We start from the raw sequence: 24,074 nt of genomic DNA on the forward strand, positions 1-24,074 counted from the left end.
AAAATCTACCTAAACAGTGGACAGTGTTGCAGTGTTGCAGTTAGTATTGGGATGGCTGCAGCAGCATAGAACTGATGAGGAAAAGTTTACTTGTTTTTCAGCAGAATAATTTCAGCCATATGTGGCAGTGTAGTGGCAGAGCCAAACTGAATGCTTTTACTCAGGTATCTCACCCAGACATCTCTGCATTACAATTGCTCCCTTGCAAAAAAATTGTTGATATTACAGAGCAAGCCTGTAAAACTCTGTTCTCCCTGCAATCTGCAGTATATCCTGAGTTAGTAAACAAATATCCTCCAAGAAAAAAATTTGAAAAGAGAAAATAAACTAGAGCAGCTGTCTTAAAGGGTCATGTTTCTTTTCTGATGACAAACTTGCAGGTACATTGCAGGGCAGCATAACACTTGGGACACATAAAATTTTTGAGTGCATGGCCACAAGTGCAAGGCTTATTTCCTTCCCAAAACTGGACTCAGTTGCTGAAGAAAAGCCAGACTCTCCCCTTGCCTTTGAGTGTGCAGGCCTGCCCAGTGCTGCTGTGACTCCAAGCGCTCACACAAGTCTTGCTTCTCTTTTCTCAGGCCACTTGGGCACAGTGTGACTTTTGAATGGATAACTCTCAGTACCTCCTGTGTCACAGGCAAAACCTTGGTACAGTATGATTTGTCAGTGAGAGAAGATATCCTTGTAATTTCTCCAGAAAAAAACTGGGTGCAGCAAATCTGAGCAGACAAAATTCAGGCCCTTTCCCCTTCCCTTCTGGCCTGCTGACTGCAGGAGCCAGTGGAGATGTCCATTTTCACACCATTTTTTCCTACATATGCTAAAAATACTCAAAAATAGCAGGTGTCTCCACACCATTTTCAATTCAACCAAATCTCCCTGCAAAGTAGCAAAGCATTTTCCTGTGGTTTTAAAAGACTAAAGTGATTTCAGCAAAAAGAAATGTGATTTTGCAATGACCCTGCTAGGCTGTTACCAAGTTCCTCATTAACCTGCTAAAACATCTCTTGCTGGCAAACATTTCTTTATGTGTTAGACCTTAGTCCCATTTACCCTCAACTCTTCCAGCACTAGATAAATGAGCACATTAGAATGGATGCTGAAGGACCATTTCACTTCAGCCTGGGCACAAAGGAAATAACTACCCCAAAAGCCCAACCCTCCCCCTCCCTGCAAAGAAAGAGAGAAAAAAATGGCTGTTTGTAAATACCTTACATCCAAAGTCCTCTTTCTACAGCAGTTTTTATTGCTCCAGAGAAAAAGGTAAGATTTGCCTGTGAGAGTCTGCCCTGAGAAAGCAATATTTCTGGATTACTTACTGACAGCAGTGTTTGGGGGTTTCCTTGCTGATAAAGTTGAGGTTGCTGCTGTTTGGAGCAGAGGGGAAAGCAGCAATCTATCATGGACTTTCAGAAGTGAACTGCCTGATAAAGGACAGCCCCTAATCCTTAGAAAATGAGTGCACTCAAGACACAAAGGGCTTATCATCACAGCTGGGCACTCATACTCCTTTTTTTTTTTTTTTTTTCCCCACAACACAGCAGAGCACAATGTATTGATTATCTGTTACAGGAATAGAATTGTAAATACAGTACATTCTTCACTGTTCCTGCACCATAACATCTGCAAAGCCTAAGAAAAGCCCCTTTTAGCTGAATCTTTGAGAAATTAATGTCATTAAAAATATTCCAGAAATACTAAATACATGTAAAATGAGAAGAATGACACAGCAGGAAGGATAAATACAGTAAATTGATCATGTTTCCTTGACAGTCTAAGCAATTAATTACACTGTTACAAAACAATAAAGCTCTTTGCCTAATGCACCAAAAGCCTACCACAACTTTCAGTCTTCTTTTTGGCTTCCTGCTCTTTCCTTCCCCTTTCCCTCACCTCATACAATTGTGATTCTCACACTAGGGAGTCTTACCTCCTCATGTCCTTTTAAATATTCCTTCTTCTGTGTTTGGACCAGGTAAGCAAAGTGGTTTGCCTCCATTTCTTGGCCTAAGTAATTCAAAAACAGAGCATCTTCACAGGACAGCTCTCTCTCTTCAGTCTTCCATCTTGCCTCAGACCTTTCATTGGCCCTTCACTTTCTCATAGGCCTCCTGCCAAGACAAATGCCTCAGTCCTCCTCCTCCTCTTGTACTGCTCAAAGGATAAATGTGCTTCCTGCTACCTGACCACATTATGACTGGATCCGTTGCTGCTGTTTATCTTATCCTCAGTTTTTATGCTGCTGGTTCTCAATAATATTTTTCAGACCCATTCCCTAACAGCACCTTTGTGATTTCTAGCATTTATATATTAACTCTGTCTGGTCATTCTCTTGGAGAGAAATTGGTACACATTTTTTTCAGCCTCATGATCTTACTGCTGTTAATCTTTTATCTCTCACCTGACCTTCCCCATGATGCTGACAAAACTCTAACCAAAATGTTGTTCCCTTTTTCCTTCCAGGGCAGTTTTGAAAATTGTACCTAATGAAACTCAAGCATGCAATCTCAGGGTACTTCAATTTCTGTCCATTTCTGCTTTTCTGTCCAATTTCTGTCCTTTATTTCTACATGTAACTTCTTCTTGACCTCAAGGGACCACCCTCCTCACTTAGAGAAGATAATTGAGTTGTTAAAAGTCAACCAGTTCTACTGAAGCAGAAAAAAAAGAAATAATTTATTCTGCCAATAACAATTAGCATGCATTCTTCTTGAACAAGGAGTTTTCAGTCCCATGGCTCTGTAATCAGTTTTAGTCTCTCTTGCAATTTATCTTGCCTGCCCCAAGATCTCCTCCCATTACATTCTCACCTCCAAAATGGTCTCACTCATCCTTCTACATGTACCATCAGCTGTTAATTGTACCTGATTTACCATCACAAGAATCTTTGAATACTGAAACAATGGTAGTTTCTGGAGGAAGAACACTGCCATAGGAGACTGCAGTAGACAGATGGTCGTTCTTCCTCTTCTCTGGTTTCTGGGGCACCAAGGAAGGTGCCCCCATATCTTGATGCACAAAAGTATGTCTTACCACAAGATACACAAAGTACACCTCTTGATAATGGTATAAAGTGGAATAATTTGAAATAGCAATATGGTGACATAAAGCAAATAATCAAAAACCCTGTGCTGTGTCCTTCAGGAAAAAAAAAAACCTCACATCTATGGATTTTGTTACTATATAAACTCATATTTTTCTGGTTTTTTCCTGTAGGTGTTTGAGTTTGGTTACTTACTGTCCAAGAAAAAATACTCAGATTTTGCTGTTCTTCCCTAACTCTAACTCAAACTTCTCAACACTGTACTATTTAGAGTAGACCTTTCAAGTCTATGTTTTGGGTAAGCTAAGCAGAAAGTACATGATATGACATTTGGGGGATGTCCTGTGCAGGGCTAAGAGTTGGACTTGATGATCCTTTGGGGTCTCTTGCAACTAAGAATATTCTGTGATTCTGTGAACTACTTGCATGGCTTTTGTCAGCAGCATTTTCTGGCTATCTCTGTTCTCCATGGTGGAAGCCATTCCAGTGGGCAGTTCTGAAGGTCGTAGGTGTCCCATCCCTGGAAACACTCAAGGTCAGGCCGAACAGGGCTTGGAGCAGCCTGATCTAGTTGAAGATGTCCCTGCCCATTGCAGGGTAGTTGGACTAGATGACCTTTAAATGTCCCTTGCAACCCACACCCATTCCTCTGGCCAGTCCCTGGTGGGACTCATTCCCCACATCACCTCCCAACCTGTGCATGCTTGGCGGAGGAGCTCCTGCTCTGGTCCACAAAAGGCAAATCTTTTTGGGCCAATCTCCTTCTCTGGCCACAGCTGCCCATGAGTGGAGGGAATGCTTACAGCCCTGGTGGCTCCTAACCAGCTGGTGGGCTGCTGCCTTGGCAGAACTGGCCATGAATTTCTGATCACACCCTGCTGGCTGGCAATAGCCCCCCTGCACCAGACCAAGCCCTGGAGGGAGGCTGAGTGCTCCAGCCAGCATCTCTGCTCTGCAATGAAAAGACCAAGAGTTGGGAAAAAACAATTAAACCAACTAGCTTAAAACAATGTGATGAACAAAGATGAGCAGCTGCAAGGAATGGGGTTGGAGCAGGAATATTGTTCCTGCCATTAGAAACATGTACCCTATCTGCTAACTCCTTCTGCAGTTTGTTTTCTTCTGCTGACAGCAGCTGCAACCTTAGCAGAGAAGCCCACCACCAAAGAGGAGGACAGTCAGTGGGTAAAGTAAGGCTGAGTTTAACCTAAATACCTGTGAGATTGACCATGCATCAGTTGGTTTGAAATTCAGATCTTTTCTGGAATTTTGGGTTTGAAGTTTTTTTAAGGAAGGAATTATCTAAGTTGAATTGCAAACATGTTTTGCAAAAGAAAGCCAAAGACTTAGAAACTGAGAGTTGAATGCCAACAAGTGACCATGTTGTTGTTCAAAACACATCATTCTGTTGTTCTCCATACTGGTTTATCCAGTCTGAGGTTTCATGGCTTTCTGCACCCTAGGCCAAATATCTGCTGCAGTTCTCTGAAGATGTAATTATTACACCTTGTGCCTGCAGGGCACAACTGAGTACAAAAGGACCAAGCCTGAAAGCAGAAGAAGAAGCAAACCTCTGTTTTGAACCTTTCCCCTTTTTTTTTTAGGTAAACTTGTGAATGTTTTATATGGTAGAAGTTGCAAAAACTTTATCATTAGCTTCAACAGCTCTCCTCCAGTATGGAGTTTTAACTGAGAGCAAAGCAAAAAAAGGCTCATGTGGAACACAAATGGTACTTTGTAGGAGTAAAACATCCTGGAAGTGAGTGAGGAAGCTGTGTCAGAGACTAAAATTACCATCTATTAGGCATTTTTTACAGATGAGTTGGAGGCAGGCAGATAGTAAGTGCCTTCCTACATTTCCATTTTATTCAAAATACATTTCTTTGGAAGTTTTTTTTTTTTAATTTTGAACTGATGCTATATTCTATTGCCAAGTTGTTTTTCTTTTGAAGACAGATAAGTTACATAATCCAGTGCCAAGAAACTGTCATGCAAACCTGTAGCATACTATTATATAGATAAAACAAAGGCAAAAAAAGTAGGTCATTCTATTTCATTTGTTCAGCAGAGTCTGGGTTTGGTGGTACTAGCTCATACTGAACCCAGTAAGAGCACACTCCTGAAAGCTTTGAAATGTAGAGCCTCCAGCAATACATCCTCCTGTCAAGCAGACTTTGATGCTTTCACATTTGGGTTTTGGCCTACACTGAAAAGCCAGGGTGTTAACTGAAAACACAAGTGGTCATCTGAAAGAGAGGAGTGTCAGAGTCTAGGGCACCAGAGAAAGCAGAAGGTGGCTGTGACATGGAGGCAGGAACATGGAGAGGATCAAGCCTGGACTAAGGCATTTGCTTTTCTCACCGGTGCTATGGAAGGTGTGGAAAAGTACACTGTGTACTAATGCCTTGGCTGTCAGTGAACCCTGGCTAAATGACTAAAAAGAAATCCTCAGTCAGCATGTGCCTGTGTGGGCACACATGTTTTTGTGTGTGTGTTGTGTGTGTGTTCTGTGTGTTTGTATACCTCAGTGCAGATAAGGGATTTGTGAGGTTGGTGGTCAAATTAAAGCAATTTAAAAAAAAAAAAAAAACTAACATGGATTGGGTTCACAATAGATTTTCAATGTAATGTAAGCCTAATGCTAGTGTCTCTCTAATCACTCATACCAGTATGACAGCTTTTCTCTGCCAGGGGCCTATAGCAGATACTTAGGAAAAGTGTAAAGGAGAGTGTATAAAGTCTGTGAACTAAGCACTACTTCTCCCAGTAGACATTCCTAATTTAGTATTCTGTTGTTCAGGAACTTCCTAAGCCAAATATGAGATGTGTAATGGCTCTTCCTGTGAATTTGATCAAGTTCTCTTTGAACCTATTTTTACCTTTGCTTTTTCCAGGATTCCGTGGCAATTTATTCACACATTGTGTGAAGAAGTACTTCCTTTCATTAGATGTAGATCTTTAGACCTCTAAACCTTGCAACTGGCTGCCTTCCTCCCACAGTTATTGCACTCAGAGAAATGGTGACACATCCTCTAGTCAGAATTTCATAGATCTCCCATAGTCTTCTGCTCAGCCATGTTTTCTAAACCTTTTCTCCTGTGGAAGGAATTCCACCTCCCCAGTGACCTTTTTCCTCCCTTTCTAACTTTTTCTGCTGTATCAGTCCATAACAAAATGCTTTTTCTGCTTTCCAAAGGATAAATACTATCAAGCTGGAGATTCTGCACACTCTTTATTTTTCAGTTTGCTCATGCATATCATGCACAACCACAGTGGCACAACCATGACTTTTGTATGATTTAACATCTGTTATGAAAGAATGCAAGCATCAGGCACTTTGTTAAAATGCTTCTGATTATTAAAAAAAAATATGTATACAATCTATTATTAAAGTTTTCCTGGGACTGATATGGCTGAAATGTTAATTTGAGCCTTCTTCCTCTGCAGAAGAAGGCTCAAATTAACATCATGGGTTTTGTGGTTTTTTTTTTATTGGAGGACCTTTCTCAACTCCAGTTTTGCTTTCCTCTACTCCACTCAAAGCCCCAGATCAACAGCCATTAATTTCTTCTATGAGCAGGACCAATTACAATCCCCCTTGAAGTCCACTACAGTTCTCCTGAGCTATCTGGATGCACCAGGTATATAGGACATTAAATCCTCCCTCAGCATCCTTCCATCTGCTCCTTCACCAGCAAGTAAGCACACTTGATGACATTTTGCTGTCAGTTGTACTTGTCTATTTGGCTATTGTTCTTCGGTGGAAGGTGGAATATAAAAGAAGGGAAGTGAAATGGTGCCCAGCATCCAGTTCCTCCATCTCTTCAGCATTTTCACTGCTGCTTGAGTGCAAACTGAAAACAGAACTGGCAATGGCAAAACAGCCAAAATATCACAGAGTAATGGGTCCTAACACTAGTTTCAAGTGTAGATGTGAGATTGAGAACAAATTGGAAAATAACTACTGGCTGCATGAGTGCACAGCCATCCTGGATTTGTAAGAAGAAGAGAGAGGAATCTGTCCCTATTCAGTTCAAAACTGTTCATCTTGAACCCTAAACATTACTGATTTGAGGAACATCTGTGCTTTATGGTTCTACCTTCTTTTTCATCATGAGGCAAGACAGCAGTCTGCCTCACTTGTTTTCCACTCATACCTCCACAATTCACTGCTATCAAATGGGCTCTCATTACCACCTCCTGCAACAACATTCCTCATTCCTTGTCTTTCACTCCTTATACTTCTCTGTGCTCCTCCTCTGTCAGCCTTTTCAGTCAGATGCCTCAGACTGCAGAATCCGAAGTGCTGTTTACGTAAAGAAAACCCATCCAACTCAACCCCCCAAACCTCCTCTCTCCCCTGCTCATGCCTTTGCCCTCAGATGCCCCAACACAGGGGAGCTCTGCAAGGTGACATGCAGCTGCCTACAGGAGAGCAGCCATCACAAGGAGAGTAACACAGGCAGGAGAGTGCTAGCTTTGGTGAAAAAGAGATCATTTTGAAACTGAAGCTTGAATGTGAAAAATAGAATGTCTGGACACTGGCAATGGGCACTGAAATTGTTAGAGATGGCAGATATATAGTCATGAAGAAGCAATAAAAATATTTATCTGAGTTAAAAGTAATTTTGTATAAATGGAATGTATAATATTACATATGTAGTAGACTCATTGGTATTAGTATGTTACTGATTTCACATGTATGATTTTTTAATGTGGCTTGTGAGTTTGTATGTGTGAGTGGGTGTGAGTTTAAAAATTTGAAAGATAAACCACTTCTGAAAATTGGGCCCCTTTAACTTTTCATTAATCAGTAACCTAAAATCCTGAGCTGCTGGCACTGGTATCTCTCTCTTGGGCTGGCCTCTGGCTTTGTTAAATCACATAACAATTAGAGGTCCTTGTCTCAATAAACAGTGAGTTTGCATGGAAAAAGAGAGATGCTTGTTTGTTTGCTTGCAATGAGAAAAAAAGCTTATGCTGATCATTTCAAGAAAAAAAAAACCACCCGAGTGTAGCACTGAGAGGTGTGACTGCCAGTCTTAGGAAGAGTGGCAGAATCTTAGTAAGTCCTTCCATGCTGAATTGCTTAGAAAAAACTTTCTAAACATTTTCTGTTTGTGCTCTCCAAAGCTTTCGCAGGTTTACACGGTCTAATAGTGTAACAACAGCTGTGCAAGCAGACCTGGATTTCCATGAGAACTTTGAAATAATCGACCCTCAAGAGGACAATACATGTTCTGGACAAATATCAAGACAGTTTTCCCGAGATGCAAGCACCTCTACCGTTAGCATACAAGGGTCAGGAAACCATTACCATGCATGTGCAGTGGATGATGACTTTGACACAGATTTTGATCCATCCATTTTACCTCCTCCTGACCCATGGATTGACTCTATTACTGAAGATCCTCTGGAAGCTGTTCAAAGGTCAGTGTGCCCACGAGATGGCCACTGGTTTCTGAAGCTACTTCAGGCAGAGAGAGATCGTATGGAGGGGTGGTGCCAACAAATGGAGAGAGAAGAACGGGAAAACAACTTACCTGAGGACAGTAAGTAACCACACACAGTAATATTGCAACTGCAAAGAAGTATTTAATATAGGTCAAATTCACTCCAGTGAATTCTGTATTGTACCCTTTCTTACTTAGCTAATGAAGCTATGGTTGTGATTCTCAGAAGGACTGTATGTATGTATATCATAATCGTTATTAAAGCTGACAGGGAATGCAAATGCTCGGTGCTTCTGAAACTCCAGTGGTATTCGTTTTTGGGTTTGCATAGTTCAGCAGATAATTAGGAGAGTGTGGTTAGGGATCTTGTAGTATTACTATTTCTTAACTCTTCTGTTTGAAATCACTTCTCATAACTTTAGAATACAGTTTAACAGACTGTAGTTCCTTTTAATTAAATTCATATTTCAGTTGACTTCTCAGATGGTGACTGGCATAAGAGTATTTAGATGTTTCTCCCTACTGAAAGAGATTGCAGTTATGCTTCCAAATTGTCCTCTCTCTCTCTCTTTCCCTCTCCAGCCTCCCTACATCTCCTTTGCAGTTCTCATTTGCTTTGATCATCCCAATAAAAGAAGTTCTTCACACAGATAAAAAACCACACACATGCAAACTACATCTCAGTTGTCACCACTGTCAGCTACATTAACCTACCTGTAAAGTAACAGGACTGTCCAGTAAACCTTCATTACCCAGAAGGGTCGAGGGCTGAGTAGTTCACATCTTATTTGTTTACTCTAATTAGGGCAGAAGGGCTGAGCATGTGTTTCCCAGTCCAGAATTTTTTCTCCCAGTAAAAATAGAAGGGTTTTTTCCATTTATTTCTCTTACAAGGAACAGTACTATTGTTAGCTGTGAACTTTAGACAGAGGTAAATCTGTGAAAATGCTCCTTGCAAATAAGGCTGTTTCAAGTTTTAGAAGTGAGCTTCTGGGAAACACTAAGAGGCAGCTGCTTATAGAGAATTCAGGTTTTTATAATTTAGACATGCCTAAGCATATTTTCCTGGATATAAAAGTAATATTTTTCCAACTCCCAAATTAGCTACTACCAAAGCAAGGACTATTACTTCAGCTACAGAATTGCTTCTTAAAAATTTTTAACCTTTCCTCTCAAGAAGAGAGATGTTTGAATTCTTTGAAAAGGTAAAGGTTTTGATTTTTGAAAGAAATTAATACTGGAAAAAAATTCTTAGAAATGCACAAGCTGTTTCTGCTGGAACTTTCCATTCAACCCAGTGAATGAAAAGGTAGGATCTAGATAGTCAAAGTTTGACAAAATTGTAAGCAACTAGAAATTTATTTTAATGGCACGTATAAGATAACCTGAATTTTAAGATATGTAAAGGTTTTATATTTATATAAAATTTATGTTATACAATAGGCTAACAGTTTCTTCTGAAGAAAACATATGGAATGTTTGACCTTAAAAGCAGATCCAGATTTCCCAAGTTCTAGAATTTTTGAATCTCATTTTCAACTCACATCATCAATGCATTCAAAAATCTCTTTGAACATAGATCAGAATAAAAGAGTTTCTGTTGTTTCTGTAGTATGAAGAAATAAACCTTGTGAACAATAAGATTTTAGATTGAAAAAGAAGTGTGAACACTTAACAAACAGGAAACACACAACTTTTATAAGTCATAACAACTGAGGACATAAGGAAAACATATTCTATGATGAGGGTGGTGAGGCACTGGAACAGTGTTGCCCAGGGAAGTTGAGGATGCCCCATTCCTGGAAAGGTTCAAGGACATGAAGGACAAGGAAGGGTTCAAAGACAAGGGTTCAAGATGGATGAGCTTTGGGCAATGTTGTCTGGGGGAAGGTGTCCTTGCCCAAGGCAATGGAGCTGAAACTAGATGATTTTAAAGGTCCTCTCTAACCCAAACTATTCTGTCATTCTATGAACTGATAATACTGGAAAAACCTATAAATATTATATTTGTGCACCAAGGTAGTTGGTGCACCAATAAAGTTGTAGGAAAAGAACATGAAGTGAATTTTATGAGCCTGATAGATGCAAAAAATGCCTATCTGTACAGAATTTTCTCTCAATGTCTTGGTGTCTTTGATATATGACAGTTTTAAAGGGCTCTTTGGGCAATCAGTGGGAGGGGTCAGTTATGAGGAAGATAAAGGAATAGTTAGGCTAGCTAATCCCAATGCCCCCTCACAACACACCCGGCATGTGTCCTGGTGCTTCTCGTGATGACTGGAAGTGGCAGGAGGAGAAGGGTCACCTGGGTTTGGTGGCCTCTGTGGCAGTCCTTATTTCGGTGTGACGTTGTCAGCTGCCGTGGCACGTGGCAGCTGCCTCCCACGGAGGCTGTGCAGGGCTTTCTGCTGTGCCCCAGCACGTCCCGCTCTACCTGGTGCCAAGGAAAAGCATATGGCCGGGGCCACTCTGCCCGCTCAGCAGTGCCAGGAACAAAAGCCTGGTTGTTACAAACCCTGCCACGAAAAAACATCTTTTTCATACATCTCTACACTTTACAGAGAGAGAGGAAAGGAGCAGAAGAGGTGCGTTTGCTTTGCTTTCCCTAATGAAACATAACCAAAGCGGGGAATGCATCCTTTGTTTCCAACCTGACATGCCCAGCATGTGTTTGGCCAGATAACAAAATAAGGAGAACGTGTGATGAGCGAGGTTTTCTCGATGCCATGGCAGCTGACAGAGGGCTCATCCCCCCGGCGCTCCCCGTAAAACGATCCGCGCTTCCTCCAGACAATGCGGCCCTTGTGCGGAACAGCTGTCTCGGGGAGACGGCTCGCTGCTGTTTGACAGTAGCTTGTATGTTACATAGATACGTAGGGTATTATCTAGCTGGGAATGGATCTACCAGATGGGATTGAATGTTTCTAGCTGGGAAATGGAGTCTGCTGCTCTGTATAAAAACAAGCTGTGGTTCAGCGGCTGCACAATGAAATGCCAATATAGAGAGAAATGTGGCTTCCATTCTGCCATGAATTATTTATTGGATAGTATATTCTGGTTCTATCTGAAATAATTTTCTGATAAAGCTGCAGCTTGTGTGACAGGCAGATGAACACCAATCACACTTCAAGCTAACATACTTGATGTGATTTCAGTGTATTTTGCAGTTACAGGGAAGTTGGCTACAAACTCTAGGGCTCTCATAAAAAAAAGAAAAGATGTTACACATCTGAGGCTAAACACCTTGTGAGACTTGATTGACGCTTTGGATCAGGCCTCAAGTGAAATCAACTGTTGACTTTTTTTTTGTTTTTTTCCTCAACCATCTGCTTGCTCCTCCTACCTCTCCCCTGTAAAATTTCAAATAGGCAGAGCCTCACCACAGCTGTTGGTGACTTTTGGCTCAGACCTCTATTGTCACCGTTTACATACAAAATTAGCACCATCAGACCTGGCTCCCTGCACAGCTCCGACCATTTTTTTTTCCCAGCAGGGGTGGGCACGGGAGCATATTCCTATGGCCTTGGCCTGTCTTTGGTGGGGCTTTTTGCCGTTGTTCATATTGACATTCTTGGAAGAATCATAAAGCTTCCCCTGCCCCCTCTCCAGAAGTTTCTCTTTCACATGAGGTTGTACTGTGGCTTTGGTGTAAAGATAACCATCAGAAGCAAACAGCAGGCCTGATTCACCACAAGTCAGGTGTAATGTGGGTTTAGTGGTGAGAAAAGCCAGGCCAAATCATGTAAAAAGTAAAACAGAAAACCAAGGCTCTCACAAGACCTGTCATTATAATTCTCCTGTGTGTATACAGTAGCCCTCTGGGCTAGTGTGTGAATAAAGGTCGACCTCAAATCTGCAGGAACCTCACTGCTCAGAACCAGAGCCTCTACAAATTCATTCGGTTCTGACAAATTATGCAATGCTTACACACTGTCTGCTGTTTTGGTTTGTTTCAATTGTTTCAAAAGAAAACACAAAAAGTAAAGGTTAGATGCAAGAGAATAAAGTTTAGGAAAAGGTACATTTTTCATGATAGTTGTGCATGGCAAAATAAAAGAGACCCATGAGCTCACACTCAGCCATAAGCATGGAAAACCATTCCTCTGCAGGGCTTCTCCAAGCAATCCCAGCCTCTGGTGCTCCGAGGAGTGAGACAGCCTCATCCTGCCGTGGGCTGGGACAGCCGTGCAGAGGGATGGTCACCAGCCTGACATGTGGCCGAGTCCTGCTGGAATCCCCCTGGCTACGTGCCTCTGGCCATATGCCCAACTCATCCTTTTCTTGTTCTGGTTTTCTTTTGTCCCCAGTAGGGACTTCTCCCTACACGAGGGTTTCTCAAAGGAAAGCCAGCAAGGAAAGCCCTACCAGTGCCCAGAGGCTAGCAAGGCAAAAAGTGAAATCCACAAGCAAGGAAACGATCTAGTTAGGGAAAAAAAAAAACATTAAATGTGCTAATAAAAGCCAAGTAAGTCAGAGAACACATGGAAACTGCTTTAATCCAAATGAGAAGCATTTGCTCATGCAGACAGCCTTATTACTTTCAATGAGATCACTCCTGTAAGTATATATGACTCAAAGAAAGGACTGCTCCTTCCCTAGTTTGTTCCATTTGGCTGTTTTCTCCTTAACAGCTGAGCTTAAGACCTGAGCAGTAGCTTTAAGTTTGAATTTCCTGGCTTTTGTCATACTTGGCGTTATTTAAATGTAGCTCTGTCAACATGAATAGGCTAAAATGCTGGTCCATCCTGGCTTGGAAATGGATTGTGACAGCTCTGTGGCAGGATTGCTTCATATGCATAGTGCCCAGCCAACATCTGCAACGCAAATGTCAGGCTGTGTCCCTGTAATTTCAGCTATTGTTCCTGCCACTTGCTCCTGGGGCAATGAGCAAGTCCCGGTATTCCCTTCCCTAGCCTGGGCCCTGCCTATCAACCAGGTGTTTTCACGTTAAGGGCATTTGATAGTCAGGAGTCGTAAAGTGCCTCCTTTGTCACTTGTTAGACCCTGAGGCCTGTCAAAGTTCAAATGCAAATACATCAGTTGGGGTTTTAAGGCCAAATAGTGCTGTCCCTTCTCAAAACTCCCCTGGTTTCTCTATGTGATTACTTTTCACATCACTTCATGTGGGTTTTGTTATTTTCTTATATTTTGTTATCCTTATTATACACAGAGTCATCTTCCTAGTTAGAGCAGATGACAATAACTATTTTTTCTGCTTGTGTTCACAATTCTTTTTTTTTTTGTTGTTTTCCTATTTCTTTTCCAATGAAGACATGGAAGAGGGAAACAAATAGAGCTCCACAATTTCAAAACAGGTCCTGTGCAATTCTTAGAACCAAGAGAAGCAAGAACTTACTGCTTGAACAGCAAACAGTCCAAGTCTATTTTCAAGAATGTTTTAAAATAAGAACATGTTGGGGAATTAATGACACAAGGATATTCACTGTCATGTATCTGTCCTAGAATAATATTCTGTGATTCCTAGATAAGATTAGTAATAGTGAGGAGGCATTCCACAGTAGCTGAATTCCATCAAAATAGCTGTAAGTTCTTCAAGAATAGACATAATTGTCCATGTCTTAAGAAATGTCACAGGAGAGAACCGGATTTACAAGGAAGATAGGTCAAAGCAAGAAGGGAGAAAAAAAAAAAAAAGGGAAAAATTCAAACTATTAAAACAAAACACTGCAGTACACACACTTCTCCCTCTGGGGAAGAGGTGACAGCAAAGCATATGATGGATGTTAATAATGTTGCTTAATGCATTACTGGAAGGCATTCAGATCCAACAGTGCTGAGTGTGCTGTATAGTCCTGTATGGAACAGAAAGCAGATATGAATAACATTATATAGGTGTTTAAATCCATTATGATTGCATCTTGATGGGTTGGGATTTTTTGTTGCTTGGTTTTATATGTTTTCTTTGTATCCTATTAGCTGAACACAGCAATTTGAATGTTTATGTGTTTTTCCTCCTGCACCCCATCTCCCTTGCTGTTAAAGATTACTCTGATTCTTTTCTGATTTGTTTTGAGTATTATCTTTGTAATTCCATTTATTTTCTTGGTATTTGGCTTCAAACCTTGCAGGCTTTTCTTCTAAGAAAATCTATTGGTCTATTTTTGCTTTTGATTTTTCAGTACACCTTGGCCTTTCTGTGGGGCACCAAAGATTTTGTCTGAGTAAGCAAAATGAGCACTGTGCCTTGAAACACTAAAAGCAGCATGGGTTTGGAAACAAAACTTAGGCTATTGATAAGGCTTTGTGTCTTCTAGAGACATTCCTTTCAGCTTTTTGTATGCTTTGTGTTTTGTCTTTTTTTCTCCCCTAACTTCCGTGACAGAGTTGGTTGTTGACCAGTTGCACATTAACAGACCCCTTGCTTTTGAGGGGTGAGGAATCAGTGACACTTGACTAGATACAGCCACAGCCACAGCAGAAGTGGCAACAATAGAGAACAGCATCAGCATGCATCCCGCAGTCAGCTGGGATGATGGTTTTTAGGCAAATAGCCAGTCACTAGGCAGCCAAGGACAAGGACTTCCTTTTCCCTCTGCTGAGATCTCTGAATATTAAGCTCTTCTTCCCCAAAAGAAAGAGGCACATTACCATCCATCATCAACAAGTTGTATATACATTTCTTCATGCTTGGGATGTGATTTCCAAATCATTTGGTGCAGGTTTCCAGGAAAAGATCACCTTTTTTTATCCTTTTTTTTTTCTTTTTTTTTAATCCCAAGAAGTTGAGAGACTTTTTTCTCCCCTTCTCAAGTCTTGGGAAGCGTCAGAGTGGCCGAACTCCAGATGAGGCAGCTGTTCCCAAATATACTCAGTGGGAAGAGTTTTCATAACAATGGGAACCACATGAAAGCTCTCGGAGTAGCTCCTCCTACTATTGAAAAGTCCTTTCAGTTGAGTGGTTTGCATATTGGGTTGCATAAATGACTAGACACACCAAGGGGTCCATTTTCAGCGCTGTGCGCATAGAATTAGACACGCAAGCCTTGCTAACAATAATTAGAGTTGTGTGCAAAACTCCCTGCGCAATATGCTGAAAATATTCTGCTTAGTGAATCTTCCAGCTCACGGCTATTTCCTGGCAGTGCTGAGCTGAGTTCTGGGAACAAAATGAAAGTCTGGGCTCTGTGTGTGTTCACAGAGCTCTCTCCTATAGGTTCAGAAAAAAATGTGAAAAGACTCTCTTCCCTCCCACTTTTTCTCCACTTTGTATGTCTGAAGTATAAATGAACTCCACATCCCACTTTTCCTTCAATAGCCTTGAGAAGTGAGCTTTGAGGCTGGTGAAGGAAAATCCATTTGCCTTGAAGGAGGAGAACACAGATTTCATATAAGTGTGTATCGAGTTTCAGTTTATCACAAGTATTGGTGCCAGTCTGCTTAGCATGTGGCTACTCAAACCCTTGGAGAGGCCTTTCTCTTACCAAGCACTGCATGGTGGCATTCTGGTAGCCAGCACTGCAGCCAGTCACAGGACCAATGAAATGCTAAAAATCTTGTTAAGGGGTTATCGCAAAGTTGCATGTATGTATTTATGTATGTATGTGTTTGTTTGTTTATTTTTCATTGTGGTACATCAAAATACTTCACAATATTTTCCCAGGGGAGCTCTGTTAATGCTGTCTTAACTTTCATGCGAAAAGTGACTGTGCCCAAGGGATGGTGCAGAAGATGGCAGCTTAGGACTAGTATTTCCTCTAGGCTCCACCAGCAATTCACTCACCTGGAGCTGGCCACTTCATCTGTTTGTTTTCCCCATTCCTCCTTCACCTGTCTCTTATATCCAGGCTGTAAACTTGTCACAGAAAAGTTGCTGTGTCTGTTTGAGGACTGGGACAATACGTGTATCTCTGAGTAGAAATGATAGCGAGAACTGTGACACAGTGGCTGCCATTCATGTTTTTCATTAAGGAAGTGGTAATATTTTAAAAATTCATTTAAATTAGTTGTTTAATCACTTGTTAACCAGAGAATTGGGCATAATAAGTTGTTTCAGCTGAGAGAGAAAATTCATGAAGGAGTCAGACAAATCTGTAATGCCAACCTGTTTTTTTTAAAGACATTTTTGGTGTTTTTTCTGAGCATTGGAAATCTCAAACAAATCGGTGGCTGCTATCTTCCTCAGAGCATCAATTCTTTCCCTCAGCAGTCCCTAAATTCACACTCTTGTTTTCTGGATTCACTGTCTTACTGCCAGCTGTGGCCATGTCAGCCTTTTCGCTGTTTCTGCATTCTTACTTCTTTATTCACACACACAAAGGTACACACATACACATGTGTTCACACACGTGTACAGGTACACACACACAGAGTCTCCCCCGGACCAGAACTCCCCAGGGAGCCCCTGAATGCACCAGTCTGTGGCTCGGTTTTGGGCAGTGTATTCCCAACTACTGCTGTAAAATCCCAGTGTCTGAATGCAACCAAAACAGTGTGAGCTCCTGCTTTATTCAGAGGCATTTACTATGGGCTGTCTTCTGGTTCACTGCAGCCCTTCACAGCACTCGGTCACCGCAAAGGGGCCATAAGTACCCAGCTGTCTGTACAAAGGAGTCCTCAGCCAGCTGCACATGGACTCTGACACCTCCCTCCAAATCAGCAGCAAGGAGGAGAGGCCAGGGTGCCATTGCTCCCTGAAGGACTCCTGGGCATTTGAATTCAAAGGCAGAAGCAGCCTTGGGTTGTGCTCATGGAAAGTACTCAGAAGGTCCAGATGAGATTCATTGGCGTGCAGTAAAACAATCATCCCCTTTCTGGGGCTCTGGTCGAGCAACACTCAGCTACACCTGACAATGAGGCCTGAGTTGCTAAGTGAGGTGGAGAAGCAAACAGAGTTTGAGAGCTGCATGTCCTTGTGCAGGGAGCTGGGTTTGTATTCAAAGCCTGAGCCTGGGTCATAGTGATACGAGTGGTGACATTTCTGGTGAGCTTTCTATACAGCCTGCAGAAGCTTTGGATTAGCCACGTTTACACTGTCATTACAACTGGTTACAACTGGTCCCACTGAGAGTAAGGTGCAGCAACCTTTTACATATTTTTTGCCTCATGGAGATCTGACCTTAGACTTATCAACTTTTCTCTTTTTGTGGCTGAAAGATAACATACCTTTTGAAAGCCAGAGCTGACTGCTGCACAGCTTTCTCCTCTCTTTTTATAGGCTTTTACTTGCCTGCAGCAAAGAAAGCATTGTGACTTACTCTTCTTTTTCTCTCAGTTCTAGGGAAAATTCGAACTGCAGTGGGCAGTGCCCAGCTTCTCATGGCTCAGAAATTTTACCAGTTCAGAGAACTTTGTGAAGAAAACCTGGTATGTAATTTTTCTGCTAGATACTAATGTGTGCCTTTTACTAACCCTGTGAATAATCCTACATAAACTAAACTGATTTTCTAACATGGCAATTTTTCCAGTAAAGGCCCTGATATGAATTTGGGAGTAACTCAGATTTGTCAGAGTCAGCATGAGTTTCACAATAGCTTGAGACCCTCATAATAAAGGCAAAAAGGTTCAAGTGAATAATCACTGAGGCTCTGCTACTGACTTTAGAGGAGCAAGGATCTGTCCCTTGATCATTGAGTTCATGGGCACACGGATGGGTAAAACACCTTAAAGTCTTTAAGGGTGGATCAGAAATCTCCAAAGCTGAGCTTTCCCAGGTGCTCCTAAGAAACAAGCTCCAAACTAAAATCTGCCTCGGTGGAAAAATGCAACAGAAATTGGCTCTGTCTTACTAAGACTTCCAATTCTTAATATAAAAACTGAAAAAGCCTTCTGCTTGCACATCTTTGTGCAAATAACAGCCTACAACTGTGCAACCTGCTAGAGTCAAGCTCTGAAAAACTAGGAATAAAAGTGTAATCTCTGGTCTCCTTATGACTCTAAAAATATATACTTTATTGTTTTCAATAATTGCACCTTTCATGGTATAATCATCCTACCAAAATCCTTTGTCAGTGTGACTGTGAAAAGCACAAATAGAAATTTTATAGGGCAACCAACTGACTCTTTTGGGTTTATTGCTTCTGAAGAGGAAGAAAACTAAAGGCAGAGTAAAACCTGAGCCATGTAAAACATCATGCAAGGTGCTACTAATAATTTATTTCTTTATTTATTAACAACAAAATTAATAACAATATATCAGTGTAGTCTGACAAGGCCACAGCACCCACAAAGACTTGCTGACTGATGTAGAAACTCCTCAGCATTTATAAAAAAACATGCTTGAAGTGTGTGCATGCAACATCTCATTTTAATTAAACAGTTTCAGCTGGGAACCAGCTTATAGGGACAAATCCTGTGGAAAGCCTTCCCTCATACAAGCCTTGCCAGTGGAGCAGGGATTAGGTTTTGGGTACTCTCACTGCATGCAAAAAGTGTTCAGAGCTGGGGTGCACTTAAGGGACAGGATTTATTGGGTCTGGCCCAAGCCGTGCTGAAGATGCTGACTGTCCAGATACACTTCTGAGCAATGCTTGGGCTGATGAGCTTGTACACACAAAGCAATGCTCCCCACCTGTGTCCCAGTTTCATTCTTCCCAAAAATCTGCCTGTAAAAATGGGTTTACTGTGCTTCTGCATGCAGTCTTCTGAGCTTTTCACCCAGCACAAGTTATTCTTGACAAGCAGAAAAAAAAAGGAAGAAATTGGCCTGAGGTCTCTAAGAGAAAATATCACTTAGTGTATTTTTGTAAACCTTACATTCTCAGAGTGCAGAAAAAGTGTTCAAAAAATGGTATATCAGTATTTGCACATGTATCACTCTTTTTTACAAGTGTGAGCATGGTGGGGAGTCCTTCCTCATGAAAGTGAAGAGGAGGATGGCAATTCATTTCAGTGCAGATAGGATTGCCACCAGCTGTGCCCAGGAACATCCCTAGGCAGATCCTGCCACAGGGGCCCTTTACCCTGAGTCTGTGGGGGAACCTGCTGCCTTTGGTGAGTGGGTGTTTGCAGGGCACACAGCTCAACGCCGAGCCAGATTCCTCAAAATAAAACCCACCAGTAAGTAATGCTTTGCTTTGCTCCTCTCTCTGGGTCTCATCCATCACTTGGATCTGCTCAAACTGCTTTGCTAGCCAGATTTGTAACCATTTGCATGAATTCTTTACATTAAGAAATACTAAAGCAAACATGTTTTTTTCTTGTGTTACACAGAATCCTAATGCACATCCACGGCCGACCTCCCAGGATTTAGCAGGGTTTTGGGATATGCTGCAGTTGTCCATAGAAAATATTAGTATGAAATTTGATGAACTTCATCAGTTAAAGGCCAATAATTGGAAACAGATGGATCCTCATGACAAGAAGGTAGAACACTGTAGATTTTGTATGCTTCATTTAAAACCCTGCACAAATACTGGACAGATTAAATAGGCCTCTGTGTTACAGCGTTGACGTTAAAAATGTGAAATGAAGCTCATATCAAATTAATTTCATTGTAATAACAATGTTTACATAATAATCATCTGGGATCTTATCTGTAATATGTTTCAGGCATATTTTTAAACCAAATCTGTCTTTGTGAATCGGATGATGGGAATGTGGTACTTTGTTAAGCTTTACATTTAATCATATTAGATGATCAATCGTTGGAAGGAACTGCCTTATATATTGATTCTTAAAATTAAATAAATCACATTTACGGTTCATATTATTGCATACAGCAAGAGTTCTAGGTTGTGTTACTGAAAAAACCAGGGAAGCACTGTAACCATCGCTGACTTTGGTAGCCAGGTTACAAACAGCAATATCAAAAATATGCCTTCCAAAATGTTACATGAAAAAATTACAATTTTATGTCCATTTGTTTGTTTTTTATTTATTTTGGGCTTTTTTTAAAAGGGTGATTTCACAAACACATTCACTTTCCTGGTATTGTTGTTTACCTGAGGTAGCATAAAGTCATCTGGAGCTTTGGTGGGGATTTTTTCCCTTTTTTCTTTTTTTTTTTTGGTAAATGTAGTCTTCCTCTGTCATCATTAAAAAATATCACATCCAAGTGTAAGTCACATTTCACATTACATTCTCATTTGGCACCATCGCCTTTTTTTTTCTCCTCACTATCCACCTCAAGACAAACAGCACTTGTGTGAGCCAAAATACACAAATGTTTCAGAAAATCCTTAGGGCACAGACCCATTCCTAGAGGAACCAAGAGTCTAATGTCGCGCTGCTGTAGGTATGTAATTTGGTGGCTGAATTTCCGCTGTGACTGGTCTGATAGCAATGAACACAGCCAACAGGTAGGGTCACCAGAAGGAGGGGGAGCACAATTTACAGGTACAGTGGCTCAGACAGGAGTCCTGGCTACCTCAACTTAAGGTCAGCTGGCTGCCGATGACCAAAGTCGTGTGTTCTTTTGGACAAATAACCATAATAATATCAAACCCCGTTAATCTTGCAGCAGGAAGCTTGTACAGGCAGTGCTGGTACCACTATTCCTCCTCCTCCTCCAATCAAGACTAAATATTCATTCCTGACTTAGGAGTGCCATGTTCACACCATTTGTGCACACCTAGTGTGTTTTGTAGGGGAATGAATGGGGATGTGTTTTCCTAGCCCAAGGTACTGAAGGCAAGTCATTTTCTTATCTTCTTTTTTTTTTCCAGTATCTATCAGAAAAGGAAGTTAAAACTGCCAAACATGCATGCACAGAAATGCTGGTATATGGTCTTTCATTAGCTTTTACAGTAAAGTGGGTAGGCTGAGTGTTTGCAATTGTAGCAGTAAGAAATGAGAGCTTTCAAAAAAAATGTGCCTTTTCTTTGCTTCTGAAAAACATTTCAAAGAGTTTCCAACAAAAAGAAGACTATAGCAGTTTAAAGGAAGTTAAGTAGTGCTGAAGAAAGGGACCTGTAGTAGGAAGATAAAGATTTTAAAGAATTACACTGTGTTCCTGTTTCAACAGCATTTGTCTATGATTTTAGATGAAACAGATTGTCTCCTTTCTTAAAAAGGATTTTTAAAAAAAAAGGAAGAAAAAACTTTCTGTGGAATTGATATTTGCCTTTAGCCTTTGCCACTGGGCCCTTTTTAAGCAGCATAGATTAATCCTTGGATGGAGAGAAAAAGCAAAGTATGAATAAGTGTAACTAAGCACCTTTATATTTTGAGCCATGGAAGCTGTTGTGAGCAGCATGAGAGAAAACGAAAGGGCAGAATGGGACCTTTGTAGTGTGATAAAATCCCTTCGCTCAGAGACCGTGTTCACAGTTGGAAGGGGATGTAACTTAAAAGACAATCTAATTAACTTGACAAAGTCTTTGTGGACGCCTGAAATTCAGTTCTGAATACACTTTTCTTTTATGAGATCCTTCTCAGAGGGGTTTTTTTGGTTGGGTTTTTTTTGTGGGTTTTTTTTCCTGTTTTTGGTTTTTTATGTGTGTGTGTGTGTACATGCACCAGGATATACATAAAAGCCCTCCTTGTTGGTCACATATCTGGAGCTAGCTGCCACCATGATGATTAATGCATGTTCTCTTAACGGTTTTTAAGTTTTTCCTACCAGATTTTCTATTTCTAGCTGAATGTAGCTTCATGCCTATTTAGCTCAAGGCCAGAGTTCATGAGCTTGCAAAGCAAGACCCTGAGCATGGGATTTTTGAGCAGTCACTAAATTGTTACGAAGTAGATACATAAACATGTGGTGTGTTTTTTTTAAAACTACTTATTCTGATGCACCAGCTGCAGACAGCTAGCTCCCATCTGCACTTGGGAATGCCAAAGCCATGGCACCTCGGTGTTGCAGGAGCACCTAGCGCTATGCACGGATAGAAGAGGGTGGCCCGGGAGCTGGGGCTCTCCAGAGTTCCTCTGCCGAGAGCAGCGTTCCCTCCCGGCTGCCCCGGTGGCGGGAGGTCGGTCTCTTTCCTAGTCCGTGGCACTAAGCAGGTAGCGGTGGGGGCCCCGGCCCCGGCAGCACCGTCCCGAGGAGGAGTAGCACGGCGGCCGGCCCTCCCCTCCCCTTTGCCCTTGCCCCATGGTTATGAACCCTTGAGCACAAAAGGCAGTTGACTGAAGACAGAAAGGCAGATAAGAGCTAACAAACCTTAGGTAAAATGTGTGTTCTAACTACTGATATATCCTAGTTTTTCCCGCCTTTCCCTGAGAAGCTGTATAATGCCATTAACCTTCTGCTTTGATCAGGAGAGAAGGGTCCCTCCTCCAGTGCCAAAGAAGCCATCGAAAGGTCAGGTGCCACTCATACGAGAACGCTCTCTGGAAAGCTCGCAGCGTCAGGAGGCCCGGAAACGGCTGATGGCTGCCAAGCGCGCTGCGTCGGTTCGCCAGAACTCAGCTACCGAGAGCGCCGAAAGCATTGAGATATACATCCCCGAAGCCCAGACCAGGCTATGAAGGGATCCAGCCGGGAGGACTCTATCTGGCAAGACAAGCCTCATGTATAATCTGCCCCTCTAGGCTCCTGCTCAAGGTCACCACGAAGTATTTGTACCTCCTCCTCTCTCTCTCGCTCTCTGTCCCTACTCTCCCCCTCCCCTCTCTCTGTACGCAGCTGCCCCGATGCTCCCAGTGAACTCCACTGCCGTGGCGTAGTTGTCGGTCCTCCGAGAGATGTCCTCTAATCACCCTTGCTTTCTGAAGGTTCACCCATGTCATCACGATGCTTTGTCACATGTACTGATGCTGCCACTTTGCCTCATGTAAACGAGCACGATCCTTTTTTCTTTTCTGTTTGGAACAAATAAACGCAGCACTCAGACTTCCACACACCCACGCACCTGTACAGTAGATGCTCCATTTAACTTACTCATGATCTTTAGTTGATCTAAAGCTAGTCTGTTACCCAGTGTACAGCAATATCAAACTGTAGGGGACTTTGGTATTTTCAGTCATGCAGGGTGATCCTTTCGGACTCTGCCGTCTTCCTCACAAAAGATGAAAGGAGCTATGACTCGGATTCCCTTCTTTTTATTACTGTTTTTTCTTTTTAAAGCAGATGGCGCACTTTATTCTAAACCTCCAAATCACATCTTCACCTGAATTAAGGAGTCACACAAGGGGAGGGAGCTGGGGTGGGAGCGGGGAGGGGGGGACCAAAAGAAACCCCACAGCTCTGGCAGGTGAAAAGGTGGAAGTATATCCCTCAGATGAGATGGTGAGGGATATAAAAAGATCCTGTGGAAAGATACCTGCACACTCACAGCTGCACAAACTGCCTCATTTTTATTTCATCAATCACTACTTAAACATTTCAATCAGCAGAAGATTGTAAATTCGATCTTCCAGGGAAATAATCTATTTTGAAAGGCAATAAAAGAGTAAAAAGGAAGGAAATAAGAAGCAATGACAGTTGAAGAGATAATATAAAAGAAGGATTTTCTTGTCCAAGTATTAAGAATTTTTAAAATTGTACTGTATTGTCAATTCCTCTTGTATTGTATTGTATGGATTATATTGGTAAAAAAAAAAAGAAAAAAAAAGAAAAAAAGCTTGGTTTTGTTGATGTCTTAATCTCGGTGGGACCATCCAATCTCATACGTCTACGCAGCCACACACGGACACCTGTAGGTGAATTACTGTACATGGAGCCTCTGATGCTT

General features: G+C 41.7%; 1 protein-coding gene across 1 annotated transcript in view; it reads left to right on the forward strand.

Annotated features, from left to right (window-relative positions):
• DLGAP1 (DLG associated protein 1) overlaps nt 1–23,514 on the forward strand; it is a 136,473-nt gene extending 112,959 nt beyond the window's left edge. The window contains exons 7-10 of the mRNA XM_058803335.1: nt 8,180–8,598; nt 17,732–17,823; nt 19,669–19,821; nt 22,660–23,514. Of these exons, the coding sequence (XP_058659318.1) occupies nt 8,180–8,598; nt 17,732–17,823; nt 19,669–19,821; nt 22,660–22,869 (874 nt within the window). The 3' untranslated portion in view covers nt 22,870–23,514. The remainder of the gene's footprint in view (nt 1–8,179; nt 8,599–17,731; nt 17,824–19,668; nt 19,822–22,659) is intronic.
• Nucleotides 23,515–24,074: the final 560 nt, after the last annotated feature.

This window comes from Ammospiza caudacuta, chromosome 1, assembly GCF_027887145.1.
Source record: "Ammospiza caudacuta isolate bAmmCau1 chromosome 1, bAmmCau1.pri, whole genome shotgun sequence".
NCBI lineage: Eukaryota > Metazoa > Chordata > Aves > Passeriformes > Passerellidae > Ammospiza > Ammospiza caudacuta.